Source organism: Myotis brandtii, unplaced genomic scaffold (genome assembly GCF_000412655.1).
Source record: "Myotis brandtii unplaced genomic scaffold, ASM41265v1 scaffold123, whole genome shotgun sequence".
NCBI lineage: Eukaryota > Metazoa > Chordata > Mammalia > Chiroptera > Vespertilionidae > Myotis > Myotis brandtii.
Window position 1 is genome coordinate 3810658 of NW_005354291.1, and position 23403 is coordinate 3834060.

The following is a 23403-nucleotide window of genomic DNA, read 5'->3' on the forward strand; positions in this document are numbered from 1 at the left end:
GCACTGCTGTGCTTCCACAGCTCTGAGTGTTGGTTCTGTTCCTCTGCTGCCGTCTGGTGGCTATCAGTGGGATGGCGCAGTATTTCAGCAGCGGTGGGGAGCTGGTGGTGTGCTGTTACCCTTTCTTACTGCATTGATGTGTCGAGAACATTTTGAAGGCTGCCTATGACATGCTTTCCTTCCTTCCTTCCTTCCTTCCTTCCTTCCTTCCTTCCTTCCTTCCTTCCTTCCTTCCGTTTTCCTTTATGCTATTGCTGCTAGTATAGGCAAGTTATCTTAATTTTTCTTAATAAAAATATGTTAAGCTAAGATTTCAACATTTATGTGCTTTTCCTTGCTAAAATTCCCTTAATCCTTGGTTATATGATAATTTTGAAATATTGCTCTTGCATCTAATAATTACTTGTAAATAAATCAGTGTCCAACTAGTAACTTCAATACATAAAGATACACACACACACACACACATACACACACACACGAGACACACTCATACAAATAATAGGAAAAAATGTTTTTTGAAAAAACACATCCACCATATAAACATTGCTTAGGAAAAGTTAAGGGCTAGGCCAAAAGCAGTTAAATAAAATAGGCAGCTGAAATATTATGGTCTTGAGAAAAAAATCATAAGAGAACTTAAGATAATAAACTCACCTTCAGCTTTCTTTGGAGCTGGAACATCTTCAGAATCTTCTAGGGAGTAAACAAAAGGATAGTTTATTTTCCAGATTTCCCAAAGAGAAAGTATTGTATTTAACAGGTTTTAAGAGTCACAGGATCTCTTAACTTATAAACTAAGCATCTAGTGTCTCTACAAACAAGATCCTCTGAAATAAGGCAACTTCTCCGACTTAGAGAACGTGGGGAAAAGTGAATGCCATGATGCCTGGACTGTGGGCAGTGCAGTGAAGGCTGGCCAAAGCAAGGAGGGCCTGCGGTGACCCTCCCAGATGGGCCCCTCCTCCTCTGACTCCTAAATTGTCTTTCACAATCACTTCTGGAATCTAGAGAATTTGAGGTAAATGGATTCTCATACACAATGTAGATCAAGAGGAAAATATCCACCCATATATTTTACTAACAAACTGATGTTTGATACTTGTAAAGGCAATTAAAAGACATTAGATGTTGAACTAAAGCCTAAATATACAAAGAATGCATCTTAAGATGCATTATTTATATTGCTTGGTTTTTGTGTAGTCTACTTAAAAGTACATAGTAGAATAACATGGAAATAATTTTGGCACAGATAATTCTAACACAATATAATTAAACGATCTTTAAATTTTCATATCAACTTTTAGCACTTGTAATGATCTGAAAGAAGGTCAATTTTGCATTATTTACTCATGTTTTGCATACCAGCAGTTCTCAAATAAATAAAAAAGAGAAAAAAATAGGTCATTATGCAAATTTTCTCAAATGGGAAAGAAAGGTGACCTTTTGGAAGAAATGTTATTATGTAAAAGAAAAAATGGGCAGTAGAAAAAGAATTACTAGCCTTTTTCTTCATAGCAAATTAGTAGAGTTTTAACCTGATTAGTTTTCTAAAAGATTTAAATGCAGGCTTAACTCACCTAAACACTGGATTAAATGCCCATGGTCTTAAACTGTTCAATCAGCAGATATAAATAAAGGTACAGTATAAATGGCTATAGGGTATTTTGAAGTAACTGGTACCTGTATTTAAAGAATGATGTGAGAGTTGTTAGATAAGTCCAATAATATTTTAATTGTGAAATAAAAATCTGGTAATGTCTATGGAAGATGTTTACAAAATTAAAATGATGCAAGGTCCTTGTACACAAGAAATATACACTCTATTTTTGTATATTACAGCACACTTAAAACTAAGACACCTATCCTCTGGATCTATTTGTTACCCCTGGGGAAATAAATGTGGAGAATAAAAACCATAGCTTCTTCTCTATCCCAAATGTTAGTTTTACAGTCAAAGTGAAAATTACCCTGAAGTTTTCCTGTAATTTGTTCATATAAGAAACAGTTACTTTTCAGCTATAATAATTACAATGAGCTTTCTTTCTGGGCCATGTACTCTTTTGGGTATTTTACATATGTTTCCACTTAAGCTTCACAATAGACCTACAAAGCAGGTAGAATAATCTCCATTTTATGAGAAAACATTGAGGTTAAAATAATTTTCTTTCAAGCAACACATTTTAAAAAGTGGGCTAGAAGATAGGAAGCGAATTTTCCTCAATTTCTAGACTTTTGTGATTTTAACTAAACTATTCTATCTCTACATGCAAAGCACTTTGCTATGTGCCCTGAAAGAACCAAAAAGAAACATAATGCTACCTGGAAGTAACTGGCAGCCAAGTGGAGAAAATGGACATGTACTCAAACAGATATAAGATTCTATGGACTTCAAGGTAATATGTGACAATTGCCAAAATGCTAGTAAATGAGAGATGTTTTCAAGGGTGGAATGGTCACTTCCTCCCATGGAGATCAAATAAGTTTTTCTGGAATTTATTCCATTGCAGATGAACTTTGAAAGTTCATTTAGTCAGAGGTAGGCTGAATATTCTAGTAAAACAGAATGACAGGACCAAAGTTTCAGATGCAGAAATGTTGAGAACATGGAAATTTATATTGGGTTTAAAACTGTGATAGTATAGAAAATGATTATAGAAAAAATATTTTAAATCTAGTTTAAGCCTGGATCATAGAGACTCTAGACGGTTCTCAACCTGTGGGTTTCGACCCCTTTGGCGGTCAAAATCCAGTTTAAGCCTGGATCATAGAGACTCTAGACCAGCGGTTCTCAACCTGTGGGTTTCGACCCCTTTGGCGGTCGAACGACCCTTTCACAGGGGTCGCCTAAGACCATCCTGCATATCAGATATTTACATTACGATTCATAACAGTAGCAACATTACAGTTATGAAGTAGCAATGAAAATAATTTTATGGTTAGGTCACAACATGAGGAACTGTATTTAAAAGGCCAGAAGGTTGAGAACCACTGCTCTAGACCCTCAGGTAAGAAATGTAAAATGTATTCTAAATTCACCAAGAATGAATATTGAACATTTATTACATAAATGGTGTAATCAGTTTGAAATATTGGAAAACTTTATCAATAGAAATGAAAAGGAAGGATGAAAGATATTATTGAGAAGGTAGGCTTCAGAACAATTTGAGGTCTTATCCACAAAGGGGTAGATAGCAAGTTTGGATGAGCCCACCGACAAAGTGCAGAAGGGTAGGAAAGAGAGCTGAGAATGGGAGAACTCAGCCTCTGGGGGAAAAGTAGCAGAATCCTAATACTGAAAACAACAACAACAACAACAAAAATGTCCTACATTATGGGAATCAAGAGAGGAAAACAATTCAAAAAGTGTGAGAGACCAGCAATGTTTAGCGCATCCTAGTGATTTCAAATGGAGGAGAAGTGAGAAAAGGTAATTAAATTTTGCGCTTCGGAGGTCTGCGTTGAGTTGGAAGTGCCCTGTTGGAGGAAAGTGTCCACATAATGTTCAGGTTGCATAAAGTTGAAGCCTGAAGCGGTGGTGAAGGCTGGCGGGAGACTTGTTTCAGAGTTGTGATTACAGGTGAAAGCAGAGCAAAGGCACAATAGCTTCAGGAAGCAAAAAGGGTCAGAGAAATTTTACATGTGAAAGTGATCTGAAGATATTTGTAGGCAAAAAAAGGAGGAGGATTTCTTAGAGTAAGAGCTTAAGGTACGTGATTGACGAGCAAGGATTAGGGGAGGCAAGAAGGACTGGAGTCAAGATAAACATGATTTTCGAAGCAGCAATGCTTCTTAACATGGGAGGATAATGTTAGGTAAAATAATGGGAAAAATAAAAAGAAATTGTAATGTGGAGAGAAGGAACATTTTAAAGAATCCACGTTGGCCGAAACCGGTTTGGCTCAGTGGATGGAGCATCAGCCTGCGGACTGAAGGGTCCCGGGTTCGATTCCGGTCAAGGGCATGTACCTGGGTTGCGGGCACATCCCCAGTGGGAGATGTGCAGGAGGCAGCTGATCGATGTTTCTCTCTCATCGATGTTTCTAACTCTCTATCTCTCTCCCTTCCTCTCTGTAAAAAATCAATAAAATATATTAAAAAAAAATAAAGAATCCACGTTGATGGCATAGACTGTTAATTCTATTATTATTTTATTTTTAGGATAAAATGTTCTGTGTAATGCCCAGTCTGCTCTGAATATTCTTAGCAAACATGAGAAATAAATAAAAACTTCCTAAATAATGCATGTATGTGTACCAGAAGCTGATCTATATTTACTTCCATTAGCAGCCTATTCGAATTTGTGCAGAGTTTCAAGAAATACTCATAGGTAAACATCTGGAGCTCAGATGTGCAGACAAAAGGGTAACAGCATGAAGTTTGTATTCTCCGTCACTCCTCTTTCTTTAATTCCCTGCATCACTTTGTCTTTGCAGAAATACCAACAACTCCAAATTATTCTCTCAATTAATTTGCTGGATTATGTGTAAATAGTCTGAGATTTTACATTCTAAGAGTTTACGTGTTTTCTCTTTTCTGAGAAGTTCAAAGTAGCAGTTGACAGCCAGATTATTTTAGCTATTAGTTATGAAAGTCATCTGGGCATGCTAGGATATAAAATAATCATGAGTTTTAATGAAAATTAACTGGTACACTGAGCAATATCCACCGAATTCTTGAAATTGGCCCCAGGGAATAATAAAGCATGCAGAGACCGTCCACCTTGGGGATTTTGCACAAAGTGAAGCAATGATATTCAATAAACGTGTTCAGTCCTTTCTGAGTGTCTGTCCTGTCACTCTGAGGATAAGACACAGCTGTCTCGAGGGCAATGTCAGAGCAACTGAACATCACCAGGAAATGAATGAGGACACAATGCTGAAATGAATGAGGACACACCTGTGGTATCCAAAGACTAATAACTACACCAGTCATTTCCACACATCAGTACTCCCCCTTCCTGACACAAATGACCAATTGTTGGTAGAGGACCTAGTCCTTCCAAACAACAACAACAACAAAACAACAAAAAACCCACAAGAAATGCAGGCACTAGAGTGTCGCTAGAGAATGTGGATAGAAGGGATCGATGGCTTCAAAGCAGGAGCTATTTCGTAAACTTCCTTTAGTAAGAGACAAATAAATGACCAACAAATAAATAAGAAGTCTAATCCCCCAAATTATACATGTATATAACGTTGAAAAGAGGGTTCAGAAAAATAGCAATGAGGTCTGGGCTTAATTTATCTTTTTCCAGTTAACAACCCTAACCATAGTTCAAGGTACAAATGCTAGAATTACTTCCTTCATAAAGTCTGCCCTGACTAATTTGGCTGTAGGGGAAGGGTGTGGTGTAGGGTAGTTTCAGAGGGCTTTACTGAGGATCAACTCTAAGTTTTGCCCTTGCATTAGTGAGGCAAGTTTGTATCCTTTTAATTATTATCCTTTTTAAAATTCCTAAAGCAAGTCCATGTGGATTTTTATTTTTTGCAGTAAAATAATTTTTAGTGATATATATAGCTTTGGGGAATTGAAATGTGACCAGTAGAAACTGAAATGTTCTGTAAATATAAAATACACACACGATTTCAAAAAGCTCAATATAAATAATAATGTAAATTTGTCTGTAAATGTAAAATACACACACAATTTAATACATTTCTATATTGATACAAGTGGACTTGGTATTTGTATGTATAGAGTTAAATAACATTATTAAACTTATTTTTTTTTTTACTCTTAATGTGTCAACTAGAAAATTTTAGTTGGCTCGCATGATATTACATTAAACAACACTGATTTAAAGTGATTTGTTTTTCTTAATGTGGATACATGGAAATAAAAATGATTATTTCCTGAAGTTTTGGGAACTTATAGAAAAATATACAGTTGTAACCTAAACATTAAGAGCCCCATCTGTATCTAGGTCTTGATATTTCAGAGAGTGTTTTCTGAGAGCTTTGTCTGTTTACGCTATACAAGATTAGATCCATTCCTATGTGATTCGCAGATATGCAATTATACTTCAGTTAATGAAGATTAGGAAACAACAAAACTAAACCATAATTACTTGACCTTCTATGCTGTATAGTAAATTTTTAGTGATTAAAGGTTTAAAACAGAAACAAGATTATTTTGTTTCATTCTACTCCAACCACTGAAAACATTTATATATTTGAATGCAGGTCATTAATCTTCAGACTCAAGAACATGATAAGGTATTTCTGTTACAAGCTATCATTTCAAATGATGTAGTTTTGTGTGTGTTTTTAAGTTTCAGCATAAGTAAGATTAAAAGTTAACAAATTCTTGTCAGAGGTTTCAATATAAAATGACTCAAATTTGAAATACATTAAGCATATAAATATGTTATGAATTTCAGTTTGAAATTCATACTGTGTACCAAAGAGAATTTTTCATCAATAGAAGCGGTACTTACTTGGTACTCTTGCAGGTTTTTCTGCTAAAAAAACAAAATGGAAACAAGTTCTGTTTAACTCAGATAAAATGCAAAGAAATTATATTTATCAATGAACTATATGAAAGTTTCTAATATCTTTTTACTTTCTCCTTATTGTTAATGAAGAAATATAACTCTATTGCCCGAGAACATGGATCTGTGAATCTCTTAATTGCCTTTATGTGAGATATTAAAAAAAGCTATTAATCATTGTAGGTGTAACAACATGTTTATGCTTTTTAAACACTCCTCTAAAATCAGCAGGTTCTTTTTTAAATTAAGTGTTTTGGCTCAACTATAATTATACCTGATTTGGGAAAATTACTTTGGATGATATAATTAATCTAAATATTTGCTTTTAAGTTTCCAAATTTCATAAAAATATATCATTGAAAATTATTTTCCTTTCAAAGGTGAATAAAGACAAATAACTACCAATTGGACTATAAAATCAAATCTTAAAAACAATATGCAAAATCAGTTTAATTTTTCATAACTATCTACTTATTAGTTTCAATGAGAGATCATAATTCTTCAAAGTAATATGGTTTTCCATTAAACTGTATGTATGTAGGACAAAGATATAAAGTGAGATGATTGTCTCAAATACTATAGCAGACATTCCAACTTCTTGAAAAAGAAGAGGATTGGTAACACCTGCATCCTACCAACATTAGTCTAATTTAGAAGAGTAGGCTTAGAAATATTAATTTTAAAGGAATCTGCATTATAGAATTTACTTTGAGACTTGTAGAGTTTCTTTTTTAAAAAAAATATTTTTATTGATTTCAGAGAGGAAGGGAGAGGGCCTGAGAGGTAGAAACATCAATGATGAGAGAGAATCATTGATCAGCTGCCTCCTGCATGCCCCCAAATGGGGATCCAGCTGCAATCTGGGCATGTGCCCTGACTAAGAATTGAATCTTGACCTCCTGGCTCACCCACTGAACCACCCTGGCTGGGCAAGTCTTGTAAAGTTTCTAATATAGACTTAATTCTGAAGTTTCTAAGAATTACAAATTTATAAAAATTAAGTTAATGCCAAGAGAAAGTGTTTTTAAAAACATTTCACTTGGGATCCTATGTTTTAAGTGCTATTACAGCAATACACCTCATATATAAATAGGAAAATAAATAAAATAATGCAGGAAAATACTTCTCTAAGGCTCATGTTATTGTTTTTTCCTTAAAAATACTAGGTTTGGCTAAAAAGAAGGTAACTTAGAAAGGAATCAAACATTTTTGAGATATAAAAACTATCTGTTGAATGAAGGAATGAATAGAAAAGTGGCAATACTCTCAACTAGTTGGGCTTGTGCTTTCTTATGTAACAGTTCTTTTCTACCGTGTGTATTCATAATATAAAGATCTTAAAAATGACGCGCTCAAAGAATGAAATCAGAAAGGAGTATCCACCCAATGTCTGAATCCCTTGCTCAGCACTCAAATCATAGCTTTAATAGACCACCTCCTTGGGAACAATGTGAGATCCATTTTAGCTTTAGGCTGCTCTGATTGGTACAAAGCTTCCCCTTTTATTGTCACAGTGTAATAGGAGAATAAAATATGATTGAGTAGGCTTAACTGTTAAGTCTCTGGTATCATACTGACTTAGAACCAATTCCTGAATCTACCATGTAAACACCCTGAGATATCAGACTTCTTTTCATCACACTTGCATCACCTTTAACCTGGGCATGATAATTGGTCCTGTACTAAGGTTTAAATGAAGTGATAATAGAAAAGAATATGGCTATGTGTGTTTTTTTTTAAGTAATTGGTTTCTTCTCATTCTTCTTGCTGATTATCTTAAAAGATATTCACATTTTGGGAAAAGTTCCAATATGCAAATTGTGCTCCTATATCTTTCTACAAATGTGTTTTGCTCTCTTGTTCTAAATTTTACCCCTTAATATTACTGATAGCTATATGTCTAAATTATTAATAATTTTATGTCTAAGTTATATGTCTAGAAATGTGCTGCCATTTCAGGTACACATTCTACAACAGCAGCAACAGAGAACCAGTGAAAAATAAGACCCCACCTGCCACCCCATCCCAACACACACACTGGAGATCCACGTGTTACTATGAATGAGAATACTTGTTCAATCAGACAGGAGTGAGATGGAAACCGATACTTAAAGAGTAGCAACCAAGTATGTAATGGAAATGTTACATATGTTATTTCATTTAATACTTACAACAAGCCTTTGGGGAAGGCATTATGCCTATTCTATAGATGAGGAAACTGGGAATCTGAGCAGTTATGGAATTTTTCCAAATGTTACACAGTTAGATAGAGACTCAAATTTGCATACTGTTTCCACAGATCTGTGTTACCTCCCATGGATTAGTAAATATTTACCTGCTTCTCTGACTTCTGATGTTTCCTCTTTAGAAAAGAAAAACACAACAGGGAAAAAGGGAAGAAAAAGAAAGGAAAGAATAGTTTTTTTAAAATTTAAGTACCTATTGAGCATCAACTGCAGATATTGCTGATTGAATTCTAATAGTAATGGCAATAGAGGCATATACTCAAAATGGTAAAGAAATACACTGATAACTAATATTTCTAGACACTGTAACTAGAAATCTATTTTGGAAATAGAACCATTTTATGAACAATCTTAAAGAGTCTCTTCACATATGGTAGAATTAATCTATAATAATAAAAACATAATATGCAAATCAACTGAACGACTAAACAGCAGAACGACCATCTGCATGACCTTCCAGATGACCATGCTATGACACGCCCTGGCGCCAGGCCAGCCAAGGTGGGTGTGATGTGATTGGTCAGGGGGCCCTGCCATCACCCCATGATTGCCCCAAAGAGGGAGGCCCAGGATACCCGGCCAAAGGCGCTGCAGCAGGTGGGCAGGGCTGGCCAGTGATTGCCCCGCAGAGGGAGGCCCAGGTCAAAGGCACTGCAGCAGGTGGGCAGGGCTGGCCAGCGATTGCCCCGCAGAGGGAGGCCCAGGTCAGCCAAGCAATCACACCCCATGCCTGTCACCTGCAGAGGGAGGCAACTGGTTGGGGAAGGGGGGGGGGCAGTGCTGCACAGATGGCAAGCAGTGGCAGCGGCAGGACCAGCTGCTGGTAGCTAGGGGAAGGAAAGCCCCGATAGGCCCTGATTGCCAGCCAGGCCTAGGGACCCTACCCAAGGGGTTCGGGATTGCGAGAGGGCGCATACCAGGCTGAAGGATACCGCCCCCCCGTGCACAAATTTTGTGCACCGGGCCTCTAGTTTATTATAAGTCCTTTGGTTTAAATGACTTAATTATAAATAATTACAAATTATAAATCTCCATTACATAAACTTTTAACTTAATTTTCATATATCCATGCATGCATACATACATTCATTGAATATATTTATAAAGCAACTTAATGTATAATATTTACAAAGTGCAATGGGTGAGATTGTGGGATGAGGTTGGAAAATATCACAGAAATAAACTCAACTTATTGTGACTACAATTGGAGTAGTGAGACAGAATATAAAATGTTAGTTTTCCTTATCCTATGAAAATGCAGAATCAGTCTTTCATTTTGTTTCTTATGCAAATTTATAGACTAATATTTAAAAAGTATTATATCAGATTTTTCAAAATATCTTTCCTCACAAATCAGCTGAAGTGATAACACTTTCTGTAAACCTGATACATTATCAATCTTTTTTGAAGCTATTTTCAAAATTCAAGAAGAAATTATTAAAATATTTTATAATGAAGGTAGAAAATAAAGTTTCATAAATAAAACAGTATTTGCAAATGATTATATTTCATATTAGCATTCTAGTTTTGACTGTCAACCTTTAATTATTACAATATTCTTCACATTAGTAGCAATAATACAAACTAAGTAGACTAGAGATTTTCTCCAACTCAAAGGCAACATTTAATGTTTTACATTGGCATAGAATCTATTCAGAAGAAAATTGTAGCTGTATTTGTAAGAATATTTCATAACATTCAGGTCACAATTTCACAGTATTAAATAAATATTTCATTTTTATAAGATTGCATGACATTCATACATTTTAAAGATTTCATAAATTGTTGCATTTTTATTACTGTTTGAAACCAAAATAAAAACAGTAATTCTGAAATATTAAAAACAACTCACCTTTCAGTTTTGAAAAAAATAAGAAAATAAAAGCTAATGTGTTAAAATTAAATAACTGAGGACAGATAATGAGTTCTGAATTTTTCTTAAGCCAGTGGTGACTAGTAGAGGGAACTCCAAACTGTGTTTCCTCAATACATCCTAACAAGCAACTGAAAGTATATAAAAAAGAGATGTAACCACTTTTTTTTTTTTCCTGCACAGGTATTAGTTATCACGGTAAATGTCTTAATTTCACAGGTATTGTTATAGGCACCTCTCACCGACACCAGCCCCCTGAGTCAATGGGAGAGGGCTGTTCCCAAACTCAATCTGCATTTTCTCATATAAATGAATTTATACGAGACACCTTGCCTGTGTTGTAAAAAGCCAATTTATTAAGGCAATGAAAGCATGCACCTTTATTGAAAAAAAGCAAAGCAAGCACAGACGGGCTCCCAGCTCATCTGAAGAGCAGGTTGGGTGGGGGTCTGAGGCTTTATACAACCTCCTGTTTAAAGGCTTCAAAATTCCTCTGCTGACTATTTGGGTACAGATTCATTCTCAAGGTCCCTTTTTATTTACTTTGTTGTGTCCTTCCCAGAATTCATGAGAGGCTCTTGACAACTTCATCTTGCTCAGCCCTGAGACTGCGGCTTCTCTGCTTAGGGAGTAAAACGGCCCTATTTTCCTTTTCCCTTCCCCCCTTCCCTTCCTGCACTCTCTCATTAGGGAGGTTTTTAACTATTTGCTCAGGTGTCGGTGCCTGGGGAAGATAATGGTTTGTTAGTTACAAGCTGGCTGCAGATTGCCCACACTGTTTGGCCTTGTTTTAACTTTCCTGTCTCAGTTTCCCTCTTTCTCCGGCCTGGAATCCTGTAACAGTTTTAACTGGCTCCAACTGTCACGTCCATATTTCCTCCTTCCTTTCACCCCTGACCCTACATGCCTCACCCTGTTTCTAACTCCTCTCAGTATGAAAACAAAAAATCTTTTTAGGCATTCTTTATATATCCTGGTATGGTATAATACATCTAATAAGTGCTCAATAAATACATGTTCAAGGGTTAATAAATACAATACATACAATATTATTTCTCAATCAAAATCATTTCTATTGTTAATGTCATAATGGCTATAGCCATTATGTACTTTTTGACTGCATGCACAACTCAAATAAATTACACATTCAAAATAATAGCAAGTTCTTAAAATTCTAAAATGGTACACTTACTTAAAGTTGGTTTTGGTTTGTCTAAAAAGTAAAAAGAAAAGAAAATTAGTGATAATTTTCTACCTGTAGAAAAAATATCAGCCATTTTTGTTTCCTATTTCTGTTTGTTCAAGTTAAAATAGGCAAAGGATAAACTTATAATTAAAATGAGCAATAAATAATGCATTTTGAATAATTTGTAAGACATATTCCCAATGAATTCCCCAAACAAGAAGTTGTAAAGCTTCAAAATATAGACTCTTCATGGCATCTTCTTTTTTTTCTTTTAAGTATATTTTTATTGCTTTCAGAGAGGAAGAGAGAGGGAGAGAGAAACACCTATGATGAGAGAGAATCATGGATCAGCTGCCTCCTGCACTGGGGGTCGAGCCCGCAACACTGGGGATCGAGCCCGCAACCTGGGACTGGAATAGAACCCAGGACCCTTCAGCCTGCAGGCCAATGCTCTATCCACTGAGCCAAACCAGCTAGGGTCATGGTCTCTTCTTTATTCTTGTAAAACCTCATCTTTGGTTTGATACAAGATGAATGCTCATGTAATCTGAATTCCTGTTTCTGAATAGCATAAAGTGCATCTTTTATCACTGCCTTTACAGAATGCATATTAATTAATATAAACTATTTAAACTCTCCCAATCTAGTTTTTAAATAAAGGTGCTGACTTTTAAAATCGTAGGAAGAATAAATAAGAGGTAGGTGAAAAATGCAAAGCTTGACCTCTTTCTCCAATATCGCTTGTCTTCTGAAGTTATTAATCAAAAGCTTTAAATATTCAGTCTTATATCTCAGGATCTATTTATTCATTAAAAAGTAGCTAACATTTGTTCATGATTGTGAAGAACAAGAAGCATTTAAAATTAGGTCAACTAATTCATTAACAGTAGGCAACACAAATTGATACAACATTTTTAGAGAGCAATGAAAAAATCTATATAAATTACATTGAATATACCACTTTTCTAAAAAAATGTTACTTTGTGAAATTTTACCCCAAAGATAAATTCACAAAACTAGACAAGTAGATGTATTTATTACTGTAAATCATTAAAGAAAGTTTGTTAGACTACTCAATGATATGTCAATCAGAGACTAGTTAAGTAAAGTGTGTACAGCTATACATATAAGATAATAATACTAATGAGATGAATTTTTATCTACTGATATAAAAATATCTTCAAAATACACCCATGAAAAGAAAAATCTCAGAAAAAGATAATTTATACTATGCTGTGATTTGTATAAAAAGTGGGAATATGTATTATTTGTATATATGTATGTGTATGTATATATTGCTAGACGGATACATTAAGAAAAAACAGTGATTACCTATTGGACATTACTAGATATTTTGGGAATAGGAACTGGTATAATAGGAAAAAAAAGAAGAGGGAGGGATATTTTCTCAGTCTCCTATTTGCTTTAGTGTTTGAAACATGCCAAATATTATATATTTTAAAAATTGATGAATATTCTTAAAATAATCAAGCTATTAAAGAATAGTATAATTTATATTTAAAGAAAATATGTCTTGTTGAAATTCATTACTAGTTTTAAGTGAAGTATGTGCAATTTTATAGGATATTTTATAATACTATAGTGAATCAATATCATCAATATGATAAATTATATTAATATTGACAACAGTAAAGTAATATTGAAAGGGTCTTGTGAATATGAAAGAAAATACTATTTCATTAGTAGTGCTGTATTATAATAGCATGTTTTTCAATCCATATGTATTAGTTATAATATTCAGCAAAATGTTTGTCAACAATACCACAGCCCCATGTCAGATAAACTAGATTTTACCACAAAACTAGAAGACTAAGCACTCCCAGAAAATAAAATAAAAAGCATTTCATGCTTTGCTTTTATTTTCAAATTTAATAAAAGTAATGAATTAATACAATGTAAACCAAAAGACAAAATCACCTGTTTTTATATGTGGAGATTCTTTTTCTTGATGTTCAGCTTTTTCTAGAGAGACAGAAATCAAAAGTGGTGATCAGTGGATTGTTTGTGTAGCAAGCTTTTCTTATTTATATATTTGCAGGCTATCATTGACATGGGAAGCATGCCCCCAAAGTCATTTGCATGTAACTTGAAACACAGAAAGCATATTGCCATAGAAACACATTAAAAACAAGGTCAGGTTCATTCTCAGGGCATCTTGTAAGACAGTTGCAAAGATACTAGCCCTCTTGGGGCCAGGTGGTATAAAAAGAAGAAGATAGAATATGGCAAAGAGGGGAACAAGAAGAGGATTTTTCTTTCTTTGCTGAAGGTTGAGTCATTCCTTGGGGATATTTTAAAGTAGATGGCATTTGCTCTTGGCATATTACAAGCTCCCTTTTTACCTCTCTGACTCCTTCTAGTTCCCTCCTCACTGGGTCAGAAGCAATTTGGTGCTGGACATATGTTTCTTGTAGGAAGTTAACCTAGACCTGCCCTATTCCAGAAAGTACCACATTTGTATTCGTATCTTCCTGGACTACACACACTCTCTTCACAGGTCCAGTTAGAATTCTCACAGATAAATGTGAGCTAAGTCTAGGACATGACAAACTGAATCAAAATGGGTAACTGATATCCCTCTTCGTCCTCTGAAAAGTATTCGAATAAAAGAAAAAAAAGAGGTTTCTCTCTTACATCAAAAGTAGAATTCCAAATGAAGCCATGTAGGGTAGGATATTTCAAATAAAATTTAGAATATTCAAAAATAGAGACCATTGCCAAACATTAATTCTTTTTAATTCTTTCTTTCTAGTCACCTCCAGGGCTAGTCTTCATGAGATATTATTGATATTTACCCATTCTTTGCTTATCTCACTCCTGAGTTGGGAGACTCTCTAAAAGTACTGCTATTTATCCCCGACATGGTTTCACCAACAGTGAAGGAGGTGGGGAGATGTGGGATCCACACTGTCATAAGACTAAATTGGATATATGTAAATTAGGGATTGACAGAATTCAAGAATGAACTTCAATGAACTTAGTTTGCATAAATATTAATATTAAATAAGCATGCAAAATAAAAAGAAAATTAAGAAGTTAATATTCAAGACTGTCATACTAAAAACAACACAATAGCATGATAAGTTATAGTAATAATACTATAAAATGTTCTTTCAAAATGTAAGCCTTCTAGGATGGGGATATTTAGCCTCTATGTTTGTAGCGTATCTCCTAAACAATTTATACAGCCTCCTAACGGGCCGCACCAAATTCGTCTTTGGACCTGGTTGATTCATTTCTATACCGGAGCTAGAGAATATTTGACCAACTTATGCCTTCATCTAGGCTTCTGTTTCACAAATATATATAATTTAAGAAACATCATCACAATTTGATACAATCTTGGACTTATTTATGATTTTTGTAACAATGGGCAAATGTTCACGCCTTTCTGAGTTCAATAGTCAGCTTTTAAACTCCTACAACTGTATTAAGCTCTGTATCACTCCTGAACATTAAAATTACTGATCATTGAAGTCCACACTCATGAGAAAATTCCATGATTTTAATAAATCACAAAATGTTTATAATCTTATGAATTTCTAAATACCAATGAATACCCATGATATCATTAATGCTTCTTAAAACAAACAAATTAAAACTGTATGTGGTTCATAATACTAACAATTATATAGCATATCCTATTTTTTATTATGTATTATGTATGTTTGAAAGGTTCTCATCTATCCTAACTTCTTAATGTTATTTTATAGCTGATATAAACTCACTATTTTAGTATTAATATCAATACAATTTCCAGATATTTTTTCTGAATAATATAGTTAACTATTAATTAGTAGTAAAAGAGAAGGATGTTAAATCAAAGCCATAACAATAACATTAATTTGTCACCTATGTGGGTGTTTTAGTCTGAGGCAACACTAAAAATATTTTTTAAAAAAGCACATGGTTAAACTTGAAATGATCAAGCAATAATTTTCAGGTTTTATACTTTTCATCTCTTACTTGCTGATTTAGGCTTGACTGTGGAGAATGGAGAAAAATAAATGCCATATTGATGAGTATAAACCATGGAAAAATAATTCCTTAGCATTATACTTTCTTAGTTTTTAGATTTTCTTCTTAAACTTAATCTATTCTCTCTGCTAATAAAAAAACAAAGACACACAAAATGTATGTAAAATTTAAAACAATCCATGCATTTGGAACAAATACATTGGGCTACTTTCTTTTTAATCCCCAAATACCATATAACTAAATAAGATACTCAGGAGGCAACAGTAACGCCTTAGGGTGAATATTAGGGGCACATTAACTGAAATTATGAGCTTAGGCAATGATTTGAATAGAGTACATTGTCATAAGAGGAATGTGAAGTGGCCTTATGCATTTTTTTCTCATGTGATAATAGCTTGTAATTTCTCTTAATAGTTTTTTCTTGAGTTCTATTATATTTTCTCTGAGAGACTGTATTTAAAACTTTATTATCATGATTATCTCAGTTTAAAGAAATTACTTCACAGACTTTTTCCTTTGGAATTATTTTTAATAAGAGATGGGACTCTATTGATGACCAAGGTGTGGGGATTTCTGTTTTGGAATCAAATGGAGGAGATTCCGTGTGTCAAGTTGTCAGTAGGACTGAAGACACAGTTTTGTTCATCCTTACAGAAAAGACTTCTAGAACTGCAAGAGTGTGTGCACTTTATTTTTCTCACATGAAATATAAAAGGATGGACCGTCTTTCCTTTAATATTACATATTCTGCTTATCATTGTTTAGGACAGATTTTAAAAGTTATACAACCATGTAGCTCTCTGTGGAGTTCTCATGAGAGGAAATTATTCTATATAGTGCATAAATAACAGAGAATTTAAGTTTTTTGTGTCTTTATATTTTGAGAAAATGTAGTTTCAAGATAAGATTAAACACTTACTAATACACGATAATCAATGCATGACATGGATTTCTTCAAGAATTATATGTAAACTTAGGTTAATCACATTTAAAAAATAAAATTATGTTACTCCAGTTTTCCAGTGTTAATTTTTATTGAGTATAACTTTAGTTATTTACAAGAATTTAGAATCTTAGAATTTATGGCACTGAAAACATACAAACTTCAGTGAAGATTTGTGTGTGTGTGTGTGTATACTCATATAACAAAAAACTGATACAGAAGAAAAATATAAAATATCTATTTACCTGTTTTTTCTATTGTGGTGGCTTTTACTTGCTTGACACCTTTTTCTTCTGTGATGGGAAAAATGTGAAATGTGTCAGTACAAATAATGACATACCTCAACCTTGATATTTTGTATTCTCTTTGAAATAACACCAATACTGAGAAAAACATAGCGGTTTCCTTAACAAAATAGAAAGTGATGTCTTTTATTTAAGTTGGATGAAAGCACAAAGAAAACTTGTCCATCTGCAGACGTCCTTTGCATTTATTTTGCCATAAGAGTTTTCCTACTTAAATCATCTCTCAACCTGCCCACACACTCCTTATTCCCTGTCTTTACTGTACTTCACTGTTTGTCTACAGAAAAGTATTGTTTTATAAAACATGTATCCCCTTTTCATTATTGAATTGGAATAGGAAGAAGCAATTTTTTTATCTTGTCAGGCAAGAGGCCTCCCTGGGAATCCAGGATTAGCTTGGGAACTCAAGTTTTTTTATGGTGTAAAGCTGGGACCGGACAAAAGTGGTATATTTATAGGATGTCTTCTGTTCTCTCTGTTTTTATCAACTTAGTTAAATATTTGGGTCAAAGTAGAGTGATTATTACAATGATCTTATATAAAATTAAACTTTTCAAGTATTTAACATGGGGGTCAATCAGCTGGTTAAATATCCAAAGAGGAAAGCTTTATAGGGAAACAGAATTGAAAGAGCCTCGTTGTTGTTACTGAAATAAAAGAGAGGTGAGTTAGAGGATAATGCATTTACTCATTCAAAGCCTAAAATCTCCCATTCTCTCTGTAATAACACCTCAAAATGACTGGCATCAGAAACAGCGAAGAAAATAACAGATTTTCATTATTCTTTAAAAATTGTTTCTCAGGTTTTGCTGATGTTGATATACACAGCTATTCTCTCCTTCCCACACTCCAGTCCTGCTTTCTTTATTCCTATGGGTTCTGTTGTTGATGTCTCATATTTTTAAAAAACATAAGCAAATAAAAGCATTCTAACTCAAACCCATTGTAAATAGATTCTTTAAAGTAAAATTTGAAAAATGTAAGTAAAAGGTTTCCCAAGATATGATTAGAGAAAGTATGCTTTTAACTTTTAAAAGTTTCTGGAAAAACCATATTCATAACATTTGGTAAATATTTTAGCATGGAATGAAGTAAAAAAATTCTACAGAATAACAAGCTTAGGGCTGCCTCAAGATAAAATTATTACTTAATTAGCTTAAATTAAAACAAAGTTTCTCTTCTTAAGCAAGAACTAATTAATACACTCATCTTGGTAACTTCTATATTTATCTTTCTGAGAACACTTTGGCTCTACTTTGTCCAAAATGTGAGGCCAGGAATAAAAAGAAAGGAAAGGAGACGAAGATGGAGTAAGGAAGAAAGAAGGGAAGGAAGTAGGGAGAAATGTCAATTTCCTTTTCTTATTTTGGAGTCTGAGATGATCATGTTTGAAAAAGCCAATCTGAATTGCAAACATTTCCTAAGGATGCCTTGCCCCAAACAGAAGAAGATAATATAATATCTAAAGCCCATTCACCTGAGTGCTGGCTATGGTGTCTTGGTGCTTAGCTAATTCTCTGATGAGAAGGAAGATTAGCTGTGTCATTACTTGGGACTGGTCAAGTGTTCAGTACAAAACACATTGTGATGATGACTAAAATGGAATGTTCCAGAATCTGGATGGCCTGAAACATGGATCCTATCTAATCACTTTAGAATTGACTCTAAGCTCTTCATTCTGCTAGAACGAAAAACAATTCGATACTGCAAATACCACCTGCAAAATACCTGGTTTACCATGAGAAACAGTCTTTTCTGGTTTCACTATGTCTTGTTCTAAAAACAATTAAAAGAAAAAAATATTTTCAGGTGTTTAGTTTTATAAACCAACATACAGTGAATTTTCTCTGTGACTTCAACAACTGTGCCCATGGAGAAAAACTCTTCCTTAAATGTTCGTGTCATTCTAGTTAACATGAAAATCTTAGTTTTTAGCTTTTTAAAAAAACATATACCAAGAATTATTATTTACACTTAAGCATCCGTAATACACAAAGATCAGGCAACAATACTAAAGCAACAATACTAAAACAGAGAGCTTAGGCAATGGTTGGAATAGAGTACAATGGTCAAGTGAAGTAATGTGAAAATATATATTATTAAACATGTTTTAAAAATGTCTTATAAAAGATTCTATAGGAGTGTTATAGATAAAATTCACATATACACTGCGTATTTAAGCTTTTTCAGATGAAGCTAAAAAAACTTTTATTTACAAAAATAAATAATATTAAATGAAATCACTGCAAAACTATATTATTTAACAATAATAAATAAAAATTTAAAATGGTATTAGGCCTAATTAGAAGTTTTAAATGGCTTTAAGGCTTCTGGTTTTAAAAAAGGGAGGGAGGGGGAATATGCAAAATATTTCTATCTGGTAATATATATTCATCTGCATAATAAATATAGTTAGAAAACAATAGCTAGGCATCTATGAGCCTTGTTACATTAAATATATGTTGTTTATAAGAGCAACTAGATTCAAGTTTATAAGTTGCTAGGTAAGAGCTGGTAAGAATTAAATGGGTAATAACAGTATTGTGTACATATGAGAGAGAGAGAGAGAGAGAGAGAGAGACTTGGATTCTTGAATTTGTTGATATTAAAGAATCCTGCTGTGTAATTTTTTTATAATGAAGAAATAACTTCCATAGAGCCTGAGGGTTTTTGTAACTTGCCTCAGGTAAATAGCTAGTTGGTACCAGAGCTAGGACATAACACTAAATAGCAATGTAAACTTGGAAAGGTCACCTTGATTTTAGGTCAATGTTACTTCTAATAAAATGATTGTTAGTCTGAGACAATCTCTTACTGCAAGCACCCAGGATTTTGAGTAAATCAGGCATGGGCAGAATCCTAACTCCAACATTTATTAACTTGAAAATCTGGTAAGAATAACCATTTCTGAACTTGGTCTATTGAATTGTTTCCACAGATAATAAATATGAGCAGTGATTGTCATGTTTCATGTCTCTCACAGTTATATGATGAATAGAAAAATTCTATACTATTCCTTGACTTGTAGGAGGTACTTAATAATAATAATAATATATGTAATAATAATATATATAATAATAATTCTTGTGCTCTTTCCTTTTAAATCTCAGTAGTCTACAATTTTGTAATTTATGACTCTGGTGTGTTATCAGAAAAAGCCCACAAATTAAACATTATCATACTTAGTTTTGAAGAACCAAAAAAAAAACACAAAACCTACTAAAAACTGGAGTCTTTGCTGAAACCCATTTAAAGCCATATTTTTAATATTTTTGTCAATGGGATATTCCCATTCTCAACTAATCCAGTGCTTTAAACCATATTGATCACTGGAGCAGAAAAAATGAGGATCAGGGAGACTGTGTAAATCTCCACTGGTGGGTGATAAGCCTCTTTTAGTTCTAAAATGAAGCCATAGCAACTCTATCAATTAAACAATAAAAAAAATATTACCTGGTTTTGTTTCCTTTTTCACTTGTGGCTCTGAAGGAAAAACAAAATGCAGAAATTAAAAAATTTGAAAAAAACAAACTAGAGACCAAATTCATTTTTGGAAAATTATTTCGTGTACCATAATTGAAAAAGCAAAATTGCTCTAAAAATTATTCCAGTTTCATGATAGTTTCTCAATGCTGGACTAGTAAACACACAGAAGTTAGAACCTTGCCATATACTCAGTTGTTGCTACTGCTTATAGATTTTAACGTGAATTTTGTTTTCTCAAGATGATTGTTGTAAAGAATAGTTCCAATGTCAGCATAAGATAAATGATTAGAGAGTTGGAAGAGTCTTTTTGAAATAGATATAATTGGGTACTTATGTGATTTAGAAGTTTACACAAATAGTGTTATAGCTTGAATTGTGTCCTATCAAAAGATATGTTGAGGTTCTAACCCTAGCACCCCAGAACACGACCTTATGTGGAAATAGGATTGTTGCAGATGTGATTAATTTAGGTAAGACAAAGTCATGCTGGAGAAGGATGGACCCTTAACCCAATCTGGCTGATGTCCTTAAGAAGAAAAAACAAAAGAGCAACAGGATAGAAACACACAGGAAGGAGATGTCTAAATGCTGAGGGAGGCAGAGCTTGCATGATGCTTCTACAAGCCAGGGAACAGGAAGGATTTCTGGCAAAGATTCTCCTCTATAAGCCTCAAAAGAACTGTGGCTCTGCTGACATTTTAATGTTGGACTTGTGGCCTCTAGAACTATGAGAGAATAAATTTTCAGTGTTTTAACCTACGCAGTTTGTGGTGCTTTATTCCAGCCTTCCAAAGAAACATCATTTTAGTACCGAGAAGTGAGGTCACAAATACCTATAAATACAGAAGTAGCTTTGGAGTTGGGTAATGGGTTGAGGCTGAAAAATTTTTGAGGCACTTGATATAAAAAGCCAGATATATTGACATTAAAGTCTATTCTGCGGAGGACTCAGAAGGAGTTGGGGGGAGGGGGCTATAGAGCAAGCTTCTGTTGCTTTGAGAATACATATGTCATCATGAACAGAACATTGTTAGAAATAAGAATGTTAAATGTACTTCTGCTGAGATCTCAGAAGGAAATGAGGAACATGTTAGTGAATACTGGAGGAAGGGTGATGTTGGTTACAAAAAAACTTGCCTGAATTGTGTTCTTCTGTTGGCTGGAAGGTAGAATTTGTAAATGAAGGATACGGATATTTAGTTGAGGAAGGTTCCAAGCAAAGTGTGAAACAGTAAGCCTGATTTCTCCTCACTGCTCAGAATAAAATGTGAAAGGGAAGATAAGTTGAGGAAGGAACCGTTAAGCAAAAAGCACTAGCATTTGAAGATCTGGAAAATTTCCAGCCTAGCTGAATAGCGTGCATGGGGGACAGGGCCACGGGTGTGGATGCACATTTTGCTGAAATGGATAAAGAATAATGTGTGACTCATGGATCCAATCCACCATCTCAGCAGAAGGCAGCGATAGCCATGTGGTGATCCAGGAGAGATCTATGGAGGGCCTTCCTGTCCAATGGCTTGGACCCACCATTAACTGAAAGCAAGACTGGTCATGTTTTCGAGAATATTACACAAGCAGAGGCAACATAGCATGGATACAAAGGGACAGAAATGGGGTGGAATAAAGGGTTAACAACTTGAAGGGCAGAACAATGGATTCAAACCTGGGCTGATGGGACCCCCTCATGTAGAGAGGGCAGGCCTGCCACTTAGATGGTGCAAGAGGGCAGAGCGACACCCTGCCTGGCCCAAAGGATACAGCAGTGAGCCAAAGAGGATTTTCTCAGGCTTTGAAATCTAATGGAATTTTTCCTGCTATGTTTTGAATTTACTTGGAACCCGTGACTCCTTTTTTTCCTTTCCAATTTCTCCCTTTAGAAATGGAAATGTCTATCCTATTCCTGTCCCACTGTTTTATTTTGGAGGCAGTAATTTGTTTTCTGGTTTTATAGGTTCACATACAGAGAGGAATTGTCTGCAGGAAGAGTCATACCCCGAGTTTCATGCATAACTGATTTACATAACGAGATTTGGGACTTTGAGTTGATGAAATTTTGGACTTAGAGTTGATGCTAAAATGGAAGAGACTTAAGGACTGTGGAATGGGATGCATGCATTTTCCATGTGAAGGGCATACATTTGGGGGAGGGCAGTGAGCAGACCTCCCTGCATTGAATTGTGTCTTCCAAAAAACATGCTGGAATCCTAACACCCACTACCTCAGAATGTGACCGAATTTGGAAGTAGGGTCATTGTAAATATAATGAATTAAGAGTTTGTCATATGGGAGTGGGGTGTGACTGGTGTCATCAGAAGAGGAGGAAAAGTACAAAGATAGAGACACAAAGAGAGACAACGTCCAAGTGGTGACAGAAGCTGAGATGGGAATGATGCTTCTACAAGCCAAGGAACACGAAGGATTGCTGGCAAACACCAGCAGCCAGAAGATTCAAGGATTGATTCTTCCCTACAGGTGTCAAGAAAAACATAGCCCTGTTGACACCTTGATTTCAGACTTCTAGCTTCCAGAACTATGAGAAAATAAGTTTCTGTTGTTTTAAGCCACCTGGTTTGTGTATTTTATTATAGCAGCCATACAACCCTAATCCAGTTATAAACATGAACCAACATTTTAACTGTTATGAGGATCTGAATCCCCTTTGTTCATTTAAAATGGTTTCTGCTGCCTGTACAGCCCTCAGAAATGTTTATCTCACTCAGGAGCCCGCAGGAAGAGGAGAGCGAGAGCAGCTGTGTTTCTGATGAAATATTTATGACGCCTATGTCAGCACAGAAAATCAGCAAAAATAGTGGTTGTGTAGGATTGAACCCAATTAGTCAATTGTTTTTTTCTGAACCATATACATTTCTCA

General features: G+C 34.5%; 1 protein-coding gene across 1 annotated transcript in view; it reads right to left on the reverse strand.

Moving 5' to 3' along the window:
* The window catches only part of LOC106724875 (triadin-like), a 96614-nt gene that overhangs the window by 1116 nt on the left and 72095 nt on the right, over nucleotides 1-23403 (reverse strand). Inside the window, exon 12 of the mRNA XM_014533917.1 lies at nucleotides 658-696. Within this exon, the coding sequence (XP_014389403.1) occupies nucleotides 658-696 (39 nt within the window). The remainder of the gene's footprint in view (nucleotides 1-657; nucleotides 697-23403) is intronic.